This window comes from Pezoporus wallicus, unplaced genomic scaffold, assembly GCF_028554395.1.
Source record: "Pezoporus wallicus isolate ANWC-B61680 ecotype Strahan unplaced genomic scaffold, APGP_CSIRO_Pwel_v1 contig_227, whole genome shotgun sequence".
Taxonomy (NCBI): Eukaryota; Metazoa; Chordata; class Aves; order Psittaciformes; family Psittacidae; genus Pezoporus; species Pezoporus wallicus.
Window position 1 is genome coordinate 9,081,978 of NW_026635704.1, and position 17,143 is coordinate 9,099,120.

Consider the following 17,143-nt stretch of genomic DNA (forward strand, 5'->3'; position numbering starts at 1 on the left):
TTAATGCTCTGTAATGTACTTCCTTAAATAGCCACATATTTGGCCTAAAATTACTTGGCATGATGCCCTTTAAAAATATCCACTTTGGAAACAATTGCATACTGAATTTGAGCATTTGAAGTTCTGGGACAAATGACCTTACCTGCATTTATCATCTTACCTTTATGGGCTATCGTCCTCCTGCTTTTCTCTGCAGTTCAGGTATGCCTTGTACAGAACAGTAAGAGCAACATACTCCCCACCTATCTCATTCTGGTTGGCAGGCAAATACTAAAGGCTCAAGACCAGCAGATGGCTTTTCAAACAAATTCACATCTACAAAGGAGCAGCAAATTCAAGCCTACAAAGGATTAACACACCCATGTTTTCACTGTGTGGTTCTCCTGTGAGCTATTAAGGGTTCTACAGACAGAAACTGCAAAATGCTGTTTCCAAGGGCACAGTATGCTTCATGATGTATTATCAGATATTACATCTAGTCCACTGAAATGCTGATTAGCTGTCAGTTTAAGATTCCTGTACCTCCTTAAGAACAAAAATAGGGAGAAGCGACAGTGTGCCATTGCTGTTTAGAGCAGCACAAAATTTAAACCAGGAATTGTCTTCAGATTAGAAAGTGGAATTCAACATTAATTGAAGTTCTGCAATTTTTAAACTGCTCTCTACAGCCTGTTCCTCTTCACTTATTTTTCTCACAAACATGCTTTCTACCCCTAATAATTCACAAGTAAAACTGTATGGGGAGGTGGGACATTGGGGACCCTTGCGAGCTGCTGAGATGGCCCGTAACACTAGTACTGCATGAACCAGTGCAGGCAACAGATCTCTTTTGAAATGTGCTTTCTCAACACCAAGTGTCAATGCCACCATATTACCACCAAGACCTTTTCGTGGAGTTTTTTACTGGTGCCTTAAATCTAAAGGTGTCTTAAGCACTTTTAGGATTTCTTCTTAGGGCCAACTCACCACTATCTGCCCTAACGATGACAGGGGAAACGGCACACACAAATGATCCCTATGCCTTTAGCATGTGGATGTCTCACCCTAGACACCCTCTGTACCTCAAGCGAGGAAGCAAGGGGACTTGTACAGATGTTAGGGCATCAGAATGGGAAGACAGGACTATAACAGCAGGCACAAGATAGGAATGAACCTGCACTGAGAACAGAGCTACAGAAGACATTTTAGCAGGGTTTACAGGAAAGATGAGACCAGGACTGGAAGATACAGCTCCAGCACCCTTGTTTCATTTCTTTCCTCTAGAAAACTGGTATTTATGGACTTGTAGTACCAGATGGGACTACCCTTGAGGTTTTACTTACATCTGTACTGTTGATGTACAGCACGTCTGACTCCACTTCCCACAATTTACAATCCTGCCTTGGAATTCGAGTCCAAGCCTTCCTGTAATTTCCAGTCCATTCATTCATTACCTGCTGGCAGAAAACCTCAGGTTATGGTCCATCTCCTTCATATGTTATGGGCATGACAGCCAGTTTGATGGTGATTTTAACAGCTTGGAGTTAAAAATAAAGCACATTCGATCAGCTTCAGTTAGGGGAATGAACACTCAGAATATTGATTCAAAGACATCTTTGGCTAGCTGCAGCAGTCTGATTTCTGACTGACTGGTCAGCTCAATGCTTTTCTTCCTCAGAATTCTTTTTTTTTCAAGGCATACTCAAGAAAGCTTTGAAGTTCCAGGGTTTTGTTCTGTAAGCATTGTTCCTGCTGCATGTTAACATTAAAGCAACGTAAACCCCTTACAATATACACAACAAGACTTTGTTTGTTTCAGGGGAGATACGCATTTAAGGCAAATGTTAATATAAAGCAAGATTCTGATATGCTCCATCACAAAGAATAGTACTTTAATCCAGCAGTAGTCCTATTAAAGCCTTTGGGATTACTCCTGTGGTACGGTGATTTTCAAAAGGGTTATCATCATTAGAGTGCAGCTCTGGGAAGTAACATCATGGTTGCAAGGAGGGTGCAAACAGGTTTTTGCTACCAAGTATCTACTAGTCAGTCCTAAAGATGGTTTGAACACAGCTGATTGCATCTTGCTTCATTGGAAGAGTAAAAAAGAACCCTTTCAATGAGTTTTGAAAATGAGTGAATTTAGTCCGAATATTGCAGAATATTTGATATTTACAGAATATTTAGTTTTGTGCTAAACCCCAAGTTTTTAGCCAGGATTCACCTACTCTTGCCTAGAAGCCTCTTGCTTTGAGGCAGCTTGTTCCCATAGGAACACAGTCACACTGACACCATGGAGATGGCTAAATCATTTCCAAAACCAGAAGAATAATTTTGCTATGTATTCCTTTTATTGCTCTAGTTTGAGCATATGTATTACGTCTCATTATATCTAATTGCATTACATCCCCACAGGGCAAAGTGAAATATATGTATATATGTACATACATACACACACACACAGCCAAAATCTTGTTAGTAAGTTTGCTTTCTGGCCCCTAAGTTTTATTTTGCAAGAAGTTTTAGAATGGATCTGTCAGACTCTTTCCAGCTCTTATTTCTTCACAGCTAGCTTAAAGGGTTTATCCTTTCCTTGGGGCTCAAGTAGGCTTGAATTTTAGCCTTTTGATTTCAATGCCATCTCTCTTGCCTCGCTTTAGAAGACTACACTTGAATGCTTCATTTATTTAAACAGCCTCATTGATCTCAACGTGAAGATTATTGCACCGAGGTGCTATTCAATTTGAGCAGACAGCAGAAGACTTTGGATCTGTCTTGCCAGGGAATTACCTTTCGGTTTATGTCATTTCCATTTCCTGCTTAGAAGACTTTCCTGCCAAAACATTGAGAGGAGAAATGTATCCTGTTTAGACCGATTCTTAGCAGATTTAATGTCTACGGGGTTCTATAAATATGCATGTGACAAGTTATGTTTATTCAGGATAGTGTCGAGCTGCTGGTTTCCCCCCAGTGGCAGGAAGCTGCTCCCCACCCCATGTGCAGGCAATTGTCCTGGCAGACCCCAGTGCAGAGTTGGGGCACTCATGGCTGTTCCACTGCAGGTGAATTTGCTGTTCTTTGATTAGGGGGCTGGAGTCTCTCTCCTCCTGGCATAAAGTCAAGCAGGAGGACTTGGGAAGCACAGACAGTAGTCCCACATCAGCACTATGGCAGTGACCCAGAGCTGCAGGGAGCCATGAAAGACCTCTGGAGTGGTAGGAAGTCCACAACGTGACCGAGCCCTGTGGCTGGGCTCACATCAGTATCGGAGGTGTGCAGCCTTTGGCAGCTCAGAGGTTTTTGGGAATAGGACCTGCAAGCCATCCTCCTCCCACCCAGCCTGCAGCGGAGGCTGGCCCCATATGCCCTGCCACAAAGCTTGCCATCATTACGCCTTCCTTCTCAACAGTTTGGTCGCTTGTGCCAGTTTTTTGGCCACCCTGGGACTGACGGGTTATTACACTGCAAATTTGCCAGTGGCAAATATTTACCTGGAAGTATTGCTTGGAGGTTTCAGAGCTGTGCCCTATCCTGGGTGAAAGGAGAAGTGGCTATAGACCTCACAGACCCCTGAGCAACCTGGGAGCACACAGCCTGAATGAAGCAAATGCAAATTACCTGAGCATCATTTAGGTTATATAAAGCATGCTTATAACCAGAGAGGGGTCTTGGAACATTTACAACCAATCATGCCACTTGGGCAGCCAGCATAATGGGTGGATATGTTTTGGATTGGATTTTCACACTCCCTGGTACCTGCTGCTCATAGTTTATGCACATAAAGCATTATAAATAGGACTTGGAAATAATACATGAGGTGGCCCACGGTGACAGGACACAAGGGTGCAGGCAGAGGTTTTATTTCTCCTCCATGGCTGCCAGCTTTCCACAACAGCCTGCGATAAGTACTGGCCACTGAGGATCTAGCAAAGTTAAAAGGGATCTGAAACCTTCCTTGAAATTTCTGAGTGAACCAAGTGTGGCGCTCACGGGATATCACATTGCACACAGACCAAAAAATGCCATTGAGCTGAATGCAAAACCTCAGCTCCTGCTGCCAAGAAGTTTTCCATTTGCCTCCTTCATTCCCTTTAGAGTCATGCTCCCTGAATGTAATATTTTCAAGAGGAGAAAAAAAGTCCTTTGAACCTTTTTTTTCCTCCTTTTTCTTGGATATTAAACATTTCCAGTCAAGCTGAACTCGCAGGAGAGTCTCTGAAGTGAAATGCTCCAACAGCACGTCCCTCTGGGAACTTCAGATTCCATTTATTTCATGTTTTTACTCATTGAAGACCATGTCTGAGAAGGTGTCAACAGCGTTTTCACTCACACCCAGCTCCTCAGTCTGGCTGTCCTGTGAACTGGAGGATTTTCCTACCCCCAGCAAACCAAAGGAGACGCTCACATGAATGTGTCAGAAACCTGCAGCCTGTTTTAAAATTATGCCAAGGTGATTAAAAATTAACAGTCACCGTGATGAGGATGGATGTTCTTCCCAGCTTCCCTCTGAAACCTTAATGTTCAGTGATTCTGAATTTGATTCCAAACTCTCTCAAAATAGTAAAGAGCAGGACAAATCACAGTTGTCACTTGATGAAAACCTTAAAAAAAAGCTCTTTTTAGCGACCAGTCTTTCTGTTCTCCTGCAGTTACGAGTCGCCCTTTATTTACACCACTGCTTGTTCATTTCCAGGCAGACAGGACATTTGCCCATTCCTTGTTTCAATAAAGACTACTCCATTTTGAACTTTATGTCTACATTAACATTGTGATACTGCAAAAAGAAAGTCTGATTTCACAGATCAGAACTGCAGCAAGACAAGGACAAACAGAGACAGGGGTTGTTTTCTGTACAAGTGCCCACAGTTTTTGTTTTTCAAGGGAGGGAGGAGCTATGTGGCCCTGTTCCCATTTAATCACTCCAGTAGGAGCCAGCAACAGTCACATTCCGGTGGCAGTTCCTACATGGCCACCTTCCTTGTTTTGTCTAGTCAGCCTGCAAGCTCACTGAGGCATGGGAGAGCCCCTCAGCAGCACCCAGTAAAATGGAGATCCCAGTTTAGTGTGGGTCTTTAAGGGATTCATTAGCGTATAGAGTGAACAAACAACAGCAGAAACAACAAAAAACGTCAAAGCCAGCTTAAGTTGAATGAAGAACTTTAAAAATTCAATCATGGAGGAACTCATGCTTGATGTGCAAACCCTCAGCCCCCCATCCCATGTGCATGCATCAAATCCAAGGATGGTATCTTTTTTCCTGCAGCTCCTTCCACCTCCAAATCCACACAGGTTGCTCCCTCCTCTACTCCGCTTGCCTACTTTGCACCCATGGTCCAGCAGCTGCCTCCACCATGCCCCAGAATAACTGGGAACATCCCTCCCAAGGCTTCTGTAGGTCTGGGTGCTACATGTGCTCAGCCCGTTCGGCAAATGCAGGAGGCTGAAGTTTGCTCCATGAAAAGGTATCCTCACTGGCAGTTTTAGCTGGTAGGTCATGAGTCCCTAGCTAGCATATGTGAGCTATGATTCAGAGGTTTCAAATTCAACAGAGTTGGGTAGATTTTGACAGGAAGGGCACCCCCTTCTCCTTTGTCAGCCCCACCTCAGAGACAGAAGCCCACCTCTTGGATTCTTGTCTCAGTGCAGGGATGCTGGAGTATAGAATCATAGAATCATAGAATAGTTAGGGTTGGAAAGGACCTTAAGATCATCTAGTTCCAACCCCCCTGCCATGGCCAGGGACACCTCACACTAAACCATGCCACCCAAGTCTACAGAATCATACAATAGTTAGGGCTGGAAAAGGTAAAGTCACAAGGGAAATATCAAAGGAAAGGTCACAAGAACTTCTAATGTGGGTAAAGCAATGTGTTTCTCATGGTCTTGCCTTTAGGGCTGGCATAACCATTCTGACCAAAGTTTTCCAAGAAATGTTTGGCCTGAATTGGATCTAGTAATAGAAAACATTCATTACTGTTAATAAATGGCTGTTGCCATGAGCCTCACCTAAAGGTACTCTAAGTTGGAGTAATGATACAGATGCCATTCATGACTTATCTAGACTGCCCTAATTTCTGAGAGACAAATGACTATCAAATTGGCTCTACCACCCACATGTACACTACTGGCTTACTGCAGATCTCAGGAACATTACAATGCACACACATGCCACACCTCTGACATCCAAAATAACTGGCAGGTTGGGTGTCCTGACTACCCACAACTCAGCAATCTGTTTCATCTTTGCTGAGGACATTGGCTTCTGCACATCTTGCCCCACAGTCACACACACTACTCCAACCACAATGTTAGGTGGCTACAATGCCATATATGAATTTGGTTTTATGTTAATTTGGTAATGTTGGCACCCACGTTGGAACAACGCAAACAAAGTTAGGTTCTTCGCAGACAGGCAAGTATGGACCTACACTACCCAGGGAATGCTGCTCTCCAAACAGGGTGACACTCGTACTACTGTTAAGCTTTTACATTTCAGTTAGCAAAGGTGGCCCTCAACAAGTAAAAGCCCCTGGCTCCTGAAAAATCACTAATGGGAAGCACAAGTACTTAGCATTTCTGAGAATCAGGCTAAATTTGCAACAGACTGAAGGTTAGGGCCTGGCACCAAAACAGGCCTTGCTATCCAGATGCAGTATTAGTCTTTTGTAAAGAATTTGTACTGCCTTTATCCAATTTCCATTCTTAACTATGGCTCTCAATGCAATGTGTTCAAACTGCCTCTACTTTTTTTCTGCCAGGCACTCCTTCTAAGCAGAAAGATTATTAAATTCATATTTTTCTTTCTCCAATGTCACAGCTGCTTTCCTCTTTTGAAGTGAAATTTTCTTCTGAAAGGTGATTTTGGGAAGGAAAGAAGAAAGCATTTATAAAGATTGCATTTTTTTTTTTTTTTTACTTCTACAAAATCTTGCATGGCAAGAGTCCTCACAGAACATGGGAAATCTGCCTGACTGTTGGGATCTGATAGTGATATCCATGACCACCAATAATAATGGCATCTGTTCTCAACTACTGGAACTCAGAAGTGGTATCTCCAGACTACATCTTTGCTGAGCTTTTCATAACAGCATCACCTGACTGGTCCTGCCAGCCAGAAAACAAACTTGTTGAATTTACAGGAGACAACTGCATTTAGCTTTTCTTCCCCTAGCTTCCTGCAGCTCCCACAAATATCACTGACAATAAGAAACTTGGGTTTGTCACTAAAGCAGGCAAACTGTGCTGAGGTCACTCAAGAACCAGCCTGGTGACTCGTGCTGTGACTCAGGACCTGCAGAGGTAACTCTCAGAAGAATACAAATCTTGCCTCTAACTCAAATTCCAGGTGAAGTTTTCAATTCACCTGCAAAGAGCTTTTGGCAAGCCACTCAGGAGCCCAGCTTTACATCAAAGTCTGGGGCCTTTCAGACTGTGTCTTCACATCCTGCTGGCTGCATCCTCCCATTGCAGCAGGACTACCCTCATGTTAGCTAAAGGACACCCAAGACAATGTGAGGCTTCCACACCTGGGTTAACTTTCCTCTGAACGCAGGCACGCAGAAGCCATTTCTCCAGTCTCATTTCTTAGACTATTAAATTGCTGTGCTTTCATTTTTGTCCACACTCTCTCCACTCTCTTCAACCTCTTTAAAGCCAGCCTCTCCACTCGCCTGTTAATGGGCCCCCAAATTCCATGCTGTCTCTGAACACCCACAACTGACGAGTCTTTATGCCAGTTCTTGGTGCACTGGGTGAAAAAGCCATCATGCTCTACCACTCTTATTACCACTTGCCATCCAGCCACTTATATAAGCCTGTGACCTCTGAAATAAAAACAGTTCACTTGCACTTGGGTAGAGCTGGTTGTTTGGAAGAGAACTCAAGAGAGGGAGATGATTGAAAAAACAGTCACAGAAGCAAGCTTCCAGAATGTCTTTTTGGTTTTCCTTTCAACTTTGCTATTTCCTCTGGCCAACCACTGGTTCCCCATCAAAGAAAAAAGTTTCAACCGGCAAAGTCAGCTTAATATTTCCACGTATCCTCCAGCAGACAGGACTACTATGGCACATGTAATCATCTACAGTTTTGCTAAGCACAGATCAAAAGACATAAGTAACTGGAAAACATTTACCTTAGGTTGTGCACGTTCATTTAAACTTGCTACTAAATGTATAAATAGGTCTAGAGAACCTGATATTTCTGACATGCCAATTATACTTCTACTGTTGTACCCCACTCGTTATTAAAAATAGCTTCACTTTAGACTGAGAAATTCATGCTTTTCTTCTTGTACGTGGCTTTCTCAAACGGGTTTATTCTCACATGCAGTTGAAGGGATGTTTTAACCCACTGTCTTGGTTTCAATGTGTTTGAAAGCATCTGGATGAACATGCGGACAAGGGAGGGGGGAATGCTTTCCTGTGGGACAGCTCTAGAGGAGCTCTAGAGCAGAGGTTTTGCTCCATTTAAAATAATGCAGCAATCAAGAGCGATTTATCCCTTCACAAGAGTAATTTTGGGAAACGAATGCACACTTCTGCACTCATAAAAACTGTCCCAGGCTAGACCATCCTTTGGAACCCCACCTGGTGTTTTAGGGGTGATTCTTTCCCAGACCTGTGTCTTGTGACAAGCTGGATTTGGAAAATACGCCACAGGACTCAGTTGCCATAGCAAGCTTTTGAGCTCCAGAGAAAAATACATGCTGTGGCTGCTTCCCCTCAGAAACACAAAAGGAGAAAAAAACCTCCCAATGTATACCTTACTCAGCTGTAATGTGGGAGGCCTGTGTTTAATGACCTATCTACCACCTAGTAGTAGTTCCTGGACCAGAGGTCAGCATCCAATGAACATACTAACTACCAAGCTACAAAGCTGTGACATTTCTCTGTGGCTGAGGACCCTCCTCCAAAACCTCCTGAATTCTTCTGAAAGCAGTACTGTCTCAAAAGGAGCATGGAGCTCCTCCATGGGAGCCAAGTGCATCCGTGCCCCAACACCACGTAACTTGCTAGCTCCCACTGCAGATATAGGGCCTCTGGTCAGGCACAGACATTGCCTGCCCCATCAAAGGAAGGCAGCAGGCCTGCAATTCCTCAGTCTTCCTCTCCGAAACAAAAGTTTGAAGGACACTTTGCAAGTACAGGAGTACAGAGCATCCACCGTCCCAGGTGGGAGATGCCAGCTGGGCTCTTCCCTGGGGAGGCAAGTCTAGCACTCAGGCCTTCCTATCCAAATGATCCATCCTTGATGTGCTGCAGGGACAGACACAACAGTGCCCTCTGTTAAGAAAGATAGCATCTGGGTAAACCTCAAGAGAGCAGTCTGAAATGAGAATGCCCGTCTCAAAATAGCACTTCTCTAAGAATGTGGGATCTGGGAAACTTCCCTTTCCTCCATCATTTCCCCTTCCCTTGCTCACAGCTTCCTGTTCCTGGATAGCATCATTACTACATGAGGAGCACATCCCAGGGACTTGACCCCTTGAAGATCAGGTTTTGCGGTGCTCATTGTCAGTAAAAGCCAAACGTTCAGAAATCAGTCCAAGTCACAGAACTTGATTCTAAAGTCACTGAATGCTCAAAAGGTCGGTTTTGAGATGAATGCAAACCTGGGTCCATAGATTCCTCCAGCAATAGGACATTTAGATTAGGTATTAGGAAAAAATTCTTCACTATGACGGTGGTGAGGCACTGGCACAGGTTGTTCAGAGAAGCTGTGCCTGCCCCATCCCTGGCAGTGTTCAAGGCCAGGCTGAATGGGGCATGGAGCAACCTGGTCCAGTGGAAGGCGTCCCTACCTATGGCAGGTGGATGGAACTAGATGATCTTTTAGGTCCCTTCCAACACAAGCTATTCTGTGATTCTAAGATTCTTATGATTAGGCTCCCCTCCCTGGTCAATCTAATTTTTTTTAACCAAATTAACAAGCTTTTGATAAAATTGTAGGGAACATTAGTCTTTGTGACAGTTTGGGATGGCTTGTAAATCATCTACCAACTATAAGTGGAATATAACACAAGTCATTGTAATGCTTTATGAAGAAGGCACACGTTGCTATCTTGCAACAACCATATGTTCTGCTGTTTGTATATATCTGTTATCCAACCCTTACATAAGCCATTGATGAAATTATCTTCACAGGGCAAGAGCACTTGTAGCACGGTTGAGTTGATCAAAATAAAGTAACGAAGAAATGAAGAAGTTTTTTTGCTGAGCTGGACTGGCTGCTCGCCCTCCTGAGCCGCAGCTGCAAGGAGGAGGGAGGGTGCAGACCTGCAGTTAGCTGCACAACAGACCACTTCAGAGAAGACAGGGAATACAGACATTTGAGGCTTGCGCTACATAGGAGAGGGCAAACCAACTGGACTTTCGCCGGTGCTGGAGAGAAGGAAAGGTTAGGGAGGGGATTGCTTTAATGGTCTGGGGAACTCCTTAGATGTGACTTACACACACATGCCTTACACTGCAGCAGGCAGCCTATACGAGCTGGGGCAGGTCAGGCTTGCCGTACCGAGGGGATGAGCTGCCGGCAGCCAAGCGCATCCCCAGGGTGCCTGCGACAGCCCCGGAGCCACGGTCCCCGCCCGGGAAACCAGCGGGGCAGCACCCAGGCCGCTGCCCAATGCACGGCTGTAAGCCGGTACCTCTCCAGCAGCCGTGCCGACCCGCAGCCCGCGCGACCAGCGCTGCCGGGGGCAGCCTCCGAGGGCCATGTGCCGTGTACTATAGGCACAGACTCCACCTTCCCCGGCTCCCGCCCGCCCCCACGCATCCAGGAAGGGAAAAGAAGGAGGAGGAGGAGGAGGAGGAGGAGGGAAGGGGGTGAAAGGGAAAAAAAAAAAGAGAGAGGTTGAAAGGAGGGAGCTCGCCGAGACCCACCCTTCTCCCTCCTCCTCCGGGCTGCTGGCCGGGCTTTTGTTTTCCTCCAGCTCCCCGTTTCCCACACGTGATTGCCGTGTTATTGCACAGGGCGCTCGGCGGCGCGGCTGCACCTATAAATACGGAGCGGGCGGGCGGCGGGGGCCCGGGACAGCGCGGCGCGCCCGGGCGGAGGGTACCCCCGCGACAACCCCATGCACCCCGGCGGGCCGACGGCACCCATGTCCCGCCGCCCGCCCGCCTAAGGGGCAGGCAGCCAGAGCCAGAGCCCGGCCAGCGAAGAGGGGAGGGGGAGCCGGCCGACAATGGCGGCGGCCGCCACCGCCGCCAGCCCCGGCAGTCCCGCCGCCGGGCCCCTGCCGCCGCCGGAGCCCTGCCCCAGGAAGGGGCCGCCGCTGCAGCCGCCGCCGGCGCGCAGCGACCCCCGCCGTAGGCAGGCCGCGCTCTCCTTCCTCACCAGCATCTCCCTCGACGGGCGGCCCCCGCCGCCGGGCAACGACGGCTCCGCTGCCAGGCCCCGCCAGGCCCCGCAGCCACCGCCGCCGCCGCGGCTTGGCAGCCCCCCGGGGGTGCCCGCCGAGACCCCCCGGGCCCAGGAGGAGGAGGAAGAGGAGGAAGAGGAGGAGGACGCCTTCGCCGCTGTGCAGGTGCCGGCCGCCGCCTTCCTGGGCGCCTCGGCGGCGGGCAGCCGGGGCCGCCTCAACTCCTTCACGGCAGGGGTGCTGCCGGCGCCCTTCGGCCGCACCAGCCCCCAGGGCCCCGGCGGCGGCAGCGGAGAGCTGGGGCAGAGCTGTTCCGCCTCCGCCTTCGAGCTGCAGCGGTCCCGGTAAGGCGCGCCGCGGGGACGGCGGGTGCGCGGGTGATGCGCGGGAAGGGCGGGCGGCCGGCTCGCCCGGGGTGTGGGCAGCGGCAGCGGCAGGGATGTACGGGCGGGCAGGGCAGGTCGGTGCGCGGCGGTAGCCGAGCCGCCCCGCCGCAGCGGTTCTCCGCGCCTGGGTGTGAGTGACCCAGAGTTTCGGTCCTGCCAAGCAAGGCAGGCTTGTGCAGCCGATCGTCCCCGCAGCCGGGGCAGTTGTCCCCACTTTCTCGTGGCTGGTGACGGACTGAGTCCGCCGTGCTGCCTGTTGACAGGCAGGGAGCCAACCCCGAACCAAGTGCGCTGCAGCCAGGTCTGCAGCCCGTAGAGGGGAAGGAAACCTTTGCATCGCTGTCCACGGATTACGGTGTACGCGCATGGTGTGACCAACATCTTGCTACCTCCATAAATAAGCTCGCTATCTGCAAGCACGTAATGTTCCTCTGGGATGTTCCTTGCGGCTGGCTACTCTTTTGCCTTTTAATTCCCAAAGGAATAATCTCACCTGCTCGAAAATCAGAGACTTTTGGCTAAGAAGGTAGCAAATATGTAAAAATGTACGAATGCATGTGAGTAGTTGCTCCTCGGATAAAAAACCGTCTTCCTTCACTTCTTCAACGACACACTCGGGTATCAAAGGCTGGGGTTGGGGAAGAGAGCCAGGGTAGAAGCTGGAGGAAATGACTGCTCCACAAGCCCACGGTGCTCACCCCTCCCACATTCCCCATTTGCCACGCTCCTTTCTCTTTTCTCCCTTGGACAAATAGGTAGACTTTGAGTCACATGATACTGCAAGGGTTTGTAAGGGTAATTGAGCATAGCCACCTGTAGAAAAGTCCCTTCAAAACCAATCAGCTTGGAGAAATTGGAGGTATCCCAGGAGAAAGTTGTCTTAGCTGTGTGCCCCATGACTGCTGGCTTTTCTGTATTCCATCTGGATTGTATTGGTGGCTTTTTTGAGCCTCTTTTCAGGTGCTGGGGTGGGGGAGCCCCACCTTCCCAAGTAAAATGCCTGCTGGTGGGTTATCACCCATCTTCTCCCAGTCATGTGTCTCAAAACAATTCCTGCGGTGACAGCTCTCTCATTGTTCCATGGATCACCAGCACAGAAGTGTGACACACACGCGCTTGTGTGCTCTAGTTTGTGATATGGTTCTGTGCAATGCTTGAGGGTGAGAAGTGACCCAACAGACTATGATTTGGACATTTCTTTTCTACTCTTAAACTTATTACTTGGTGGGAATGCGCTTGGCAGTATTATCCTGCTGTTCAAGAGACTGGATTCTCCTTTACCTTCCAGTTAGGGAGTTCATTATTGATGCAGGATTCCTATGTTACCTTTCTGGATTCCAAAGGATCCTCCTTGATTTTCCTTGCTTGCACGCTTTGATCCTGCGCTCAGTCCTGGGAAGGGTGCTCTTATCACTTATGTATCACTTGTTCCCTCAGCCCTTCGTCGTTCTGTCATTGTTTTCCTTTGCCCCTGTTTCTTGATATCTGAATTCTTCCTTCCCCAACCAGTGCTTTTTGGTTTTAGTCACATGAGAACAGTTTGGAACTTTAGAGGGAAAGGTAATTACTGTTCTTATTTACAACCTAGAAATCCAGTGTCATGCAAGTCCAGCTGTGCTGCTAATGTGCAAGCAGGCTGTGGGATAGCTCAAGCCTATGGCAAGGGGAAGTCACCCAAGGAAACCTTGTCGAGGTGCTCCTCTGGTCCTTCCTTAGGACTGTGTATTTTCTTGTGGTGTAAGATGTAAGGAAAATGCTGGTTTTCTCATGCTCTTTTGTCTTCTTGAGAGCTACATTCATCTGTGGTGGAGACCTTGGATTGCCCCACTGACAAATGTGAACCTCTCCGTTACAGCTGGTGCAGGACAGCTCCGGGTTATGCCCCTAGCTTTGCTGGCTGCCGTGATGCTGCATGTGTGCAGCCTGGGGCAAACTTTGGCCTGCCTTCAGTGGATTCGTTTCTGTTCTGGAAAAGGTATATATATTTAAACATGAGGAACAGACAGCTGAAGACCACAGAGGTTGCATGGGGCATTGGCTCATCATCTCGGTGAAAAGATGTGGTAGGGGCTCTGATTTCTGAGTTCACAGTAGGCTGCACAGAAGATAAATCACAGGCACGCACAGCGCTGGCACAAGCCCAAGAACAGAGGGTTTGAGCAGACCTTCTGCTGCTCTCTTAATGGAGAGGAAGGAGCCAAAAGCCAGCCCAGGCGTGGCCTGCCCTCTCAACGAAATAGGGTGGAAGTCACAGCAACAGCCCAGCAGCAGGCATTATCTCACCTGAAGGAGGATGCAGGGAAGCAGAGAGAAAAATCAGATGGTTTTTGTAGTTCATGTGTGCACCTGTTGTCTCTCCTCCCACCCTTGCCCTCTCCTTGCTGTGGGCTTCAAATTTTTGATGCCTCATTTGATAGACTAGTCCTCTGTGCTGAGATGTGTTAATTACAACATGAAGCCGTTTTCTGTTACAGTATCAGGCAAGACAGGCTGCCTTATGGTGTTGTTTTTATTTAGTTTTCAGAAACCATTGTGAGCATATAATCAGAGTTTCCTGGCTTTTTTGTTTGTGTTAGCAGTTTATATAATTGCGTACTAGTTTATATTTAACAAGGTTATCATTAATGTGGTTTGGGTTTGCGCTGTTATGTGTATTCACAAGAAGCACACGATACAGAAAAAGAACATGGAGCTTCTAGCTGCTTGGAGGCTAGCATATAATTATATGTAAAGAGAAAAAAATACTCTTGTTCAGAAGTCAGCCTGTTGATGCCAAAGGTTCTTGTCTAGTGCAGGAGAAGTTTGTTTCAGTTTTGTGGTGAAGGGGTGGCTGAGGACATGAGGCTGCTGGAAAGTAGGGCCAGGTTCTGCCAAGTTTCCCTTCATGTCAAATTATAATTCCTTTTAACAGCTTCATCTTAAACCAGCGAGGAGCTATCTGGAACAAGATTCCAGCAGCACTGGTTTAAAATCATTTCAGAACCTGTAGATCAGGTGATGGTCCCAGTTAGTAGTTTTTGTGTGTACCTTGAATCCTTGTTACCATAATTTTCTTTGGGAAAAATACTGCTGTTTACATACGTGAAGTTTCCTTCTCTACATAAGGCCTATTCCAGTGGGCATGTGGTCAGATACAAGCATGTTATTTTTTGCGTTGTGGAGTTTTTTTTTGTTTTTGTTTTTGTTTTTTTTTCCTTTTTTTTTTCTAAGGAAGCAAATCAGGGATTGGATTTGGAGTTTAAACATCACTTACAGTTGCATTTGTCTGTGTTGCTGTGTCAGGCTTGAAGGCAGATGGTGGGCAGGAGAATTCCTTCTGGAAGCAGCTGGTGCTGGGAAGGAAGCAGAAAGGAGTATCTGCTGAGTAATTGGTGGGGAGAGGTTCACTCAAAAGGACATTGAAGTTATCATGGTCCAAATAGATGTTTCTTCAGAATGTATTGACCTACAAGACAAATCTCATTTCCTGAGTAATTCTGAAATTAATTTTTGATTAGTAAAGCTTGTGAAGATTCAATTTGTTTCTGCCTATTATAAAATGCAGAGCTGCGTATGGCCTCCATATTCATCTTCTAGAGAGATCACAGAATGGTTTGGGTTGGAAGGGACCTTAAAGATCATCCTGTTTCAACCCTCTGCCATGGGCAGGGACAGCTTCCACTAGACCAGGTTGCTCAAAGCCCTGTCCAGCCTGGCCTTGAGCAGTTCCAGGGATGGGGCAGAGATGCAGTGAAGGGGGATGCTGGAACAGTTAACAAGTCTCACAATGCCTCCAGGATGTTGCAGAGGAGCTGAATCCTGCTGTTCATTTTCATGGTGAAAGGCTGAGAGGTCAGAGCCTGATCCTCCATGGCCTTGGGCGTGCATGTAATACAGGCTCAGCCCATCACAGAAGATGCCTCCAGACTAAACACGCTGGAGACAAAAGAAGAATCTCTCAGAAACAAGTGTCTTACAGGCAGGGTCCTGAAAGGGGCAAAACAAAGAACTGGGGGCACTGTCCACCCTGCAGGGTCATCGCAGAATCAGGAGCTGGCTTGTGAGCTGCTGGAAGCATATGGGACCTTTTGTGTATGATGGAGGCTTTGCTATTCACTGAACCTAAAGCCCTTCAGGCAGCCCGAATTTCAGAATGGTGTATAAAAGAATAGCGTGAAAACAGCGATTTAATGGTCTGAGAAGTGAATGGGAAGTACATGAGCTGAACTAAGTCTTTACATAGGTGTGTGACCTTGTCTACCACTGATGGTTTCTGCCTCTGAAGAAGGGGATGCTTACTGACTTCAGCTGTCACTTCAGGAGGCTACATGGCATTTTGTGCCACCCTGACTAGGGGATGTTCAACAGCAGGGTTAAGATGCAGGTAGCAAGGGCTGTTTTAGTCGTTGTACCAGCATCCTGCTGTATCTTTTGGTGCAGGTCCCTCACAGCCTGTTTTAAGTGCTACAGGCTCTATGTAAGTCTTTGATGCTGTTTCTGAGGGCTCCCCCCCCAACCCAAAAGAGGGCTTGCAGTCCCCATGCACACAGCCTGCAAGCTCCTCCAGGATTCCTGTGAGAACTGAGTGAACTATGTCCTTTAGCATGAGCACTCTTTGGAGGCTGGTTCCTCATGGTCACTTTGAGCTGTGCAGGAATGATCATGGACTGCTGGTGGGCTTTCTGAGCTGTGCATGTGCTGAGCACGGCCAGCCCCACATCACACTGACCAGCATCCATCACTGTTGGTCTCTGCTGGCCTTTTCCCTTGTCCAGGGCAGAGGTTTGTGCATCCCTCTGTTGCTTCCTTTGAAACTTGTGGAAGTGTGGTCTTCCACACACTTCCAGGTGTTAGCTGAAGTTGACCAGTAGTTCAGAAACCACTGCAGTATGAAGATGCCCAGACAGACAGCACAGATGCATCAGCCTTGTTCTGTTAATACACAAACCTTTTAAAAACAAGTTCCACAGAAGTTTCTTCTGGCATATTTTAGGCTATTACATTACTTAGCAAGTATATGTGGCAGATGAAAAAGGTAGTATTCATCAGACAAGGAAAAAACCCTTTGCTGTCAGTTCAGAAGAGGAGCTGGGACAGAACATAGTGTTCATGAGTACTAGGGAATTAATTAGAGCCCTTCACAGAGGGAAGAGGTTGAGAGGGAGCTGCGTCTGCCAAAGCCTCAGGACTCTGCAGGTTTTGTAGTGAGATAGCTGTAGAGCCGGATGGGTGCTCATTAACTCCTGCGAGAAAAATTGAGCCGTAACATATGGAAAGTCATGTTTGTGTTGGTGCCTTCACTGGCCACCAATTCACAGCTTTCTAGGTCCAGCCCCGCTTTGGGAAGTCCCACGGTTATACTGCGCAGGTGCTGTTGTGCTGTGAACCCTCATTGTGCATCAGGATTGCAGAAGAGTGAGACATTTCAGCAGGTTTG

General features: G+C 47.4%; 1 protein-coding gene and 1 long non-coding RNA gene across 4 annotated transcripts in view; one reads left to right on the plus strand and one right to left on the minus strand.

Moving 5' to 3' along the window:
- On the minus strand, nucleotides 1-11,541 carry LOC130592914 (uncharacterized). Of its 2 annotated transcripts, none has more exons than XR_008970700.1 (4): nucleotides 11,317-11,541; nucleotides 4,607-4,753; nucleotides 1,323-1,433; nucleotides 1-340 (listed from the first exon to the last, which is right to left on the minus strand). It is a non-coding gene; the product is annotated as an uncharacterized LOC130592914 (long non-coding RNA). The 2 variants fall into 2 exon arrangements; XR_008970701.1 differs by lacking the exon at nucleotides 11,317-11,541 and adding an exon at nucleotides 10,860-10,982.
- CABLES1 (Cdk5 and Abl enzyme substrate 1) overlaps nucleotides 10,870-17,143 on the plus strand; it is a 68,400-nt gene continuing 62,126 nt past the window's right edge. Inside the window, exon 1 of one of the 2 annotated variants that reach the window (XM_057397616.1) lies at nucleotides 10,870-11,685. In XM_057397616.1, coding sequence (XP_057253599.1) covers nucleotides 11,165-11,685 — 521 coding nt within the window. In that variant the 5' untranslated portion in view covers nucleotides 10,870-11,164. The remainder of the gene's footprint in view (nucleotides 11,686-17,143) is intronic. The other variant, XM_057397615.1, reaches the window with a different exon arrangement.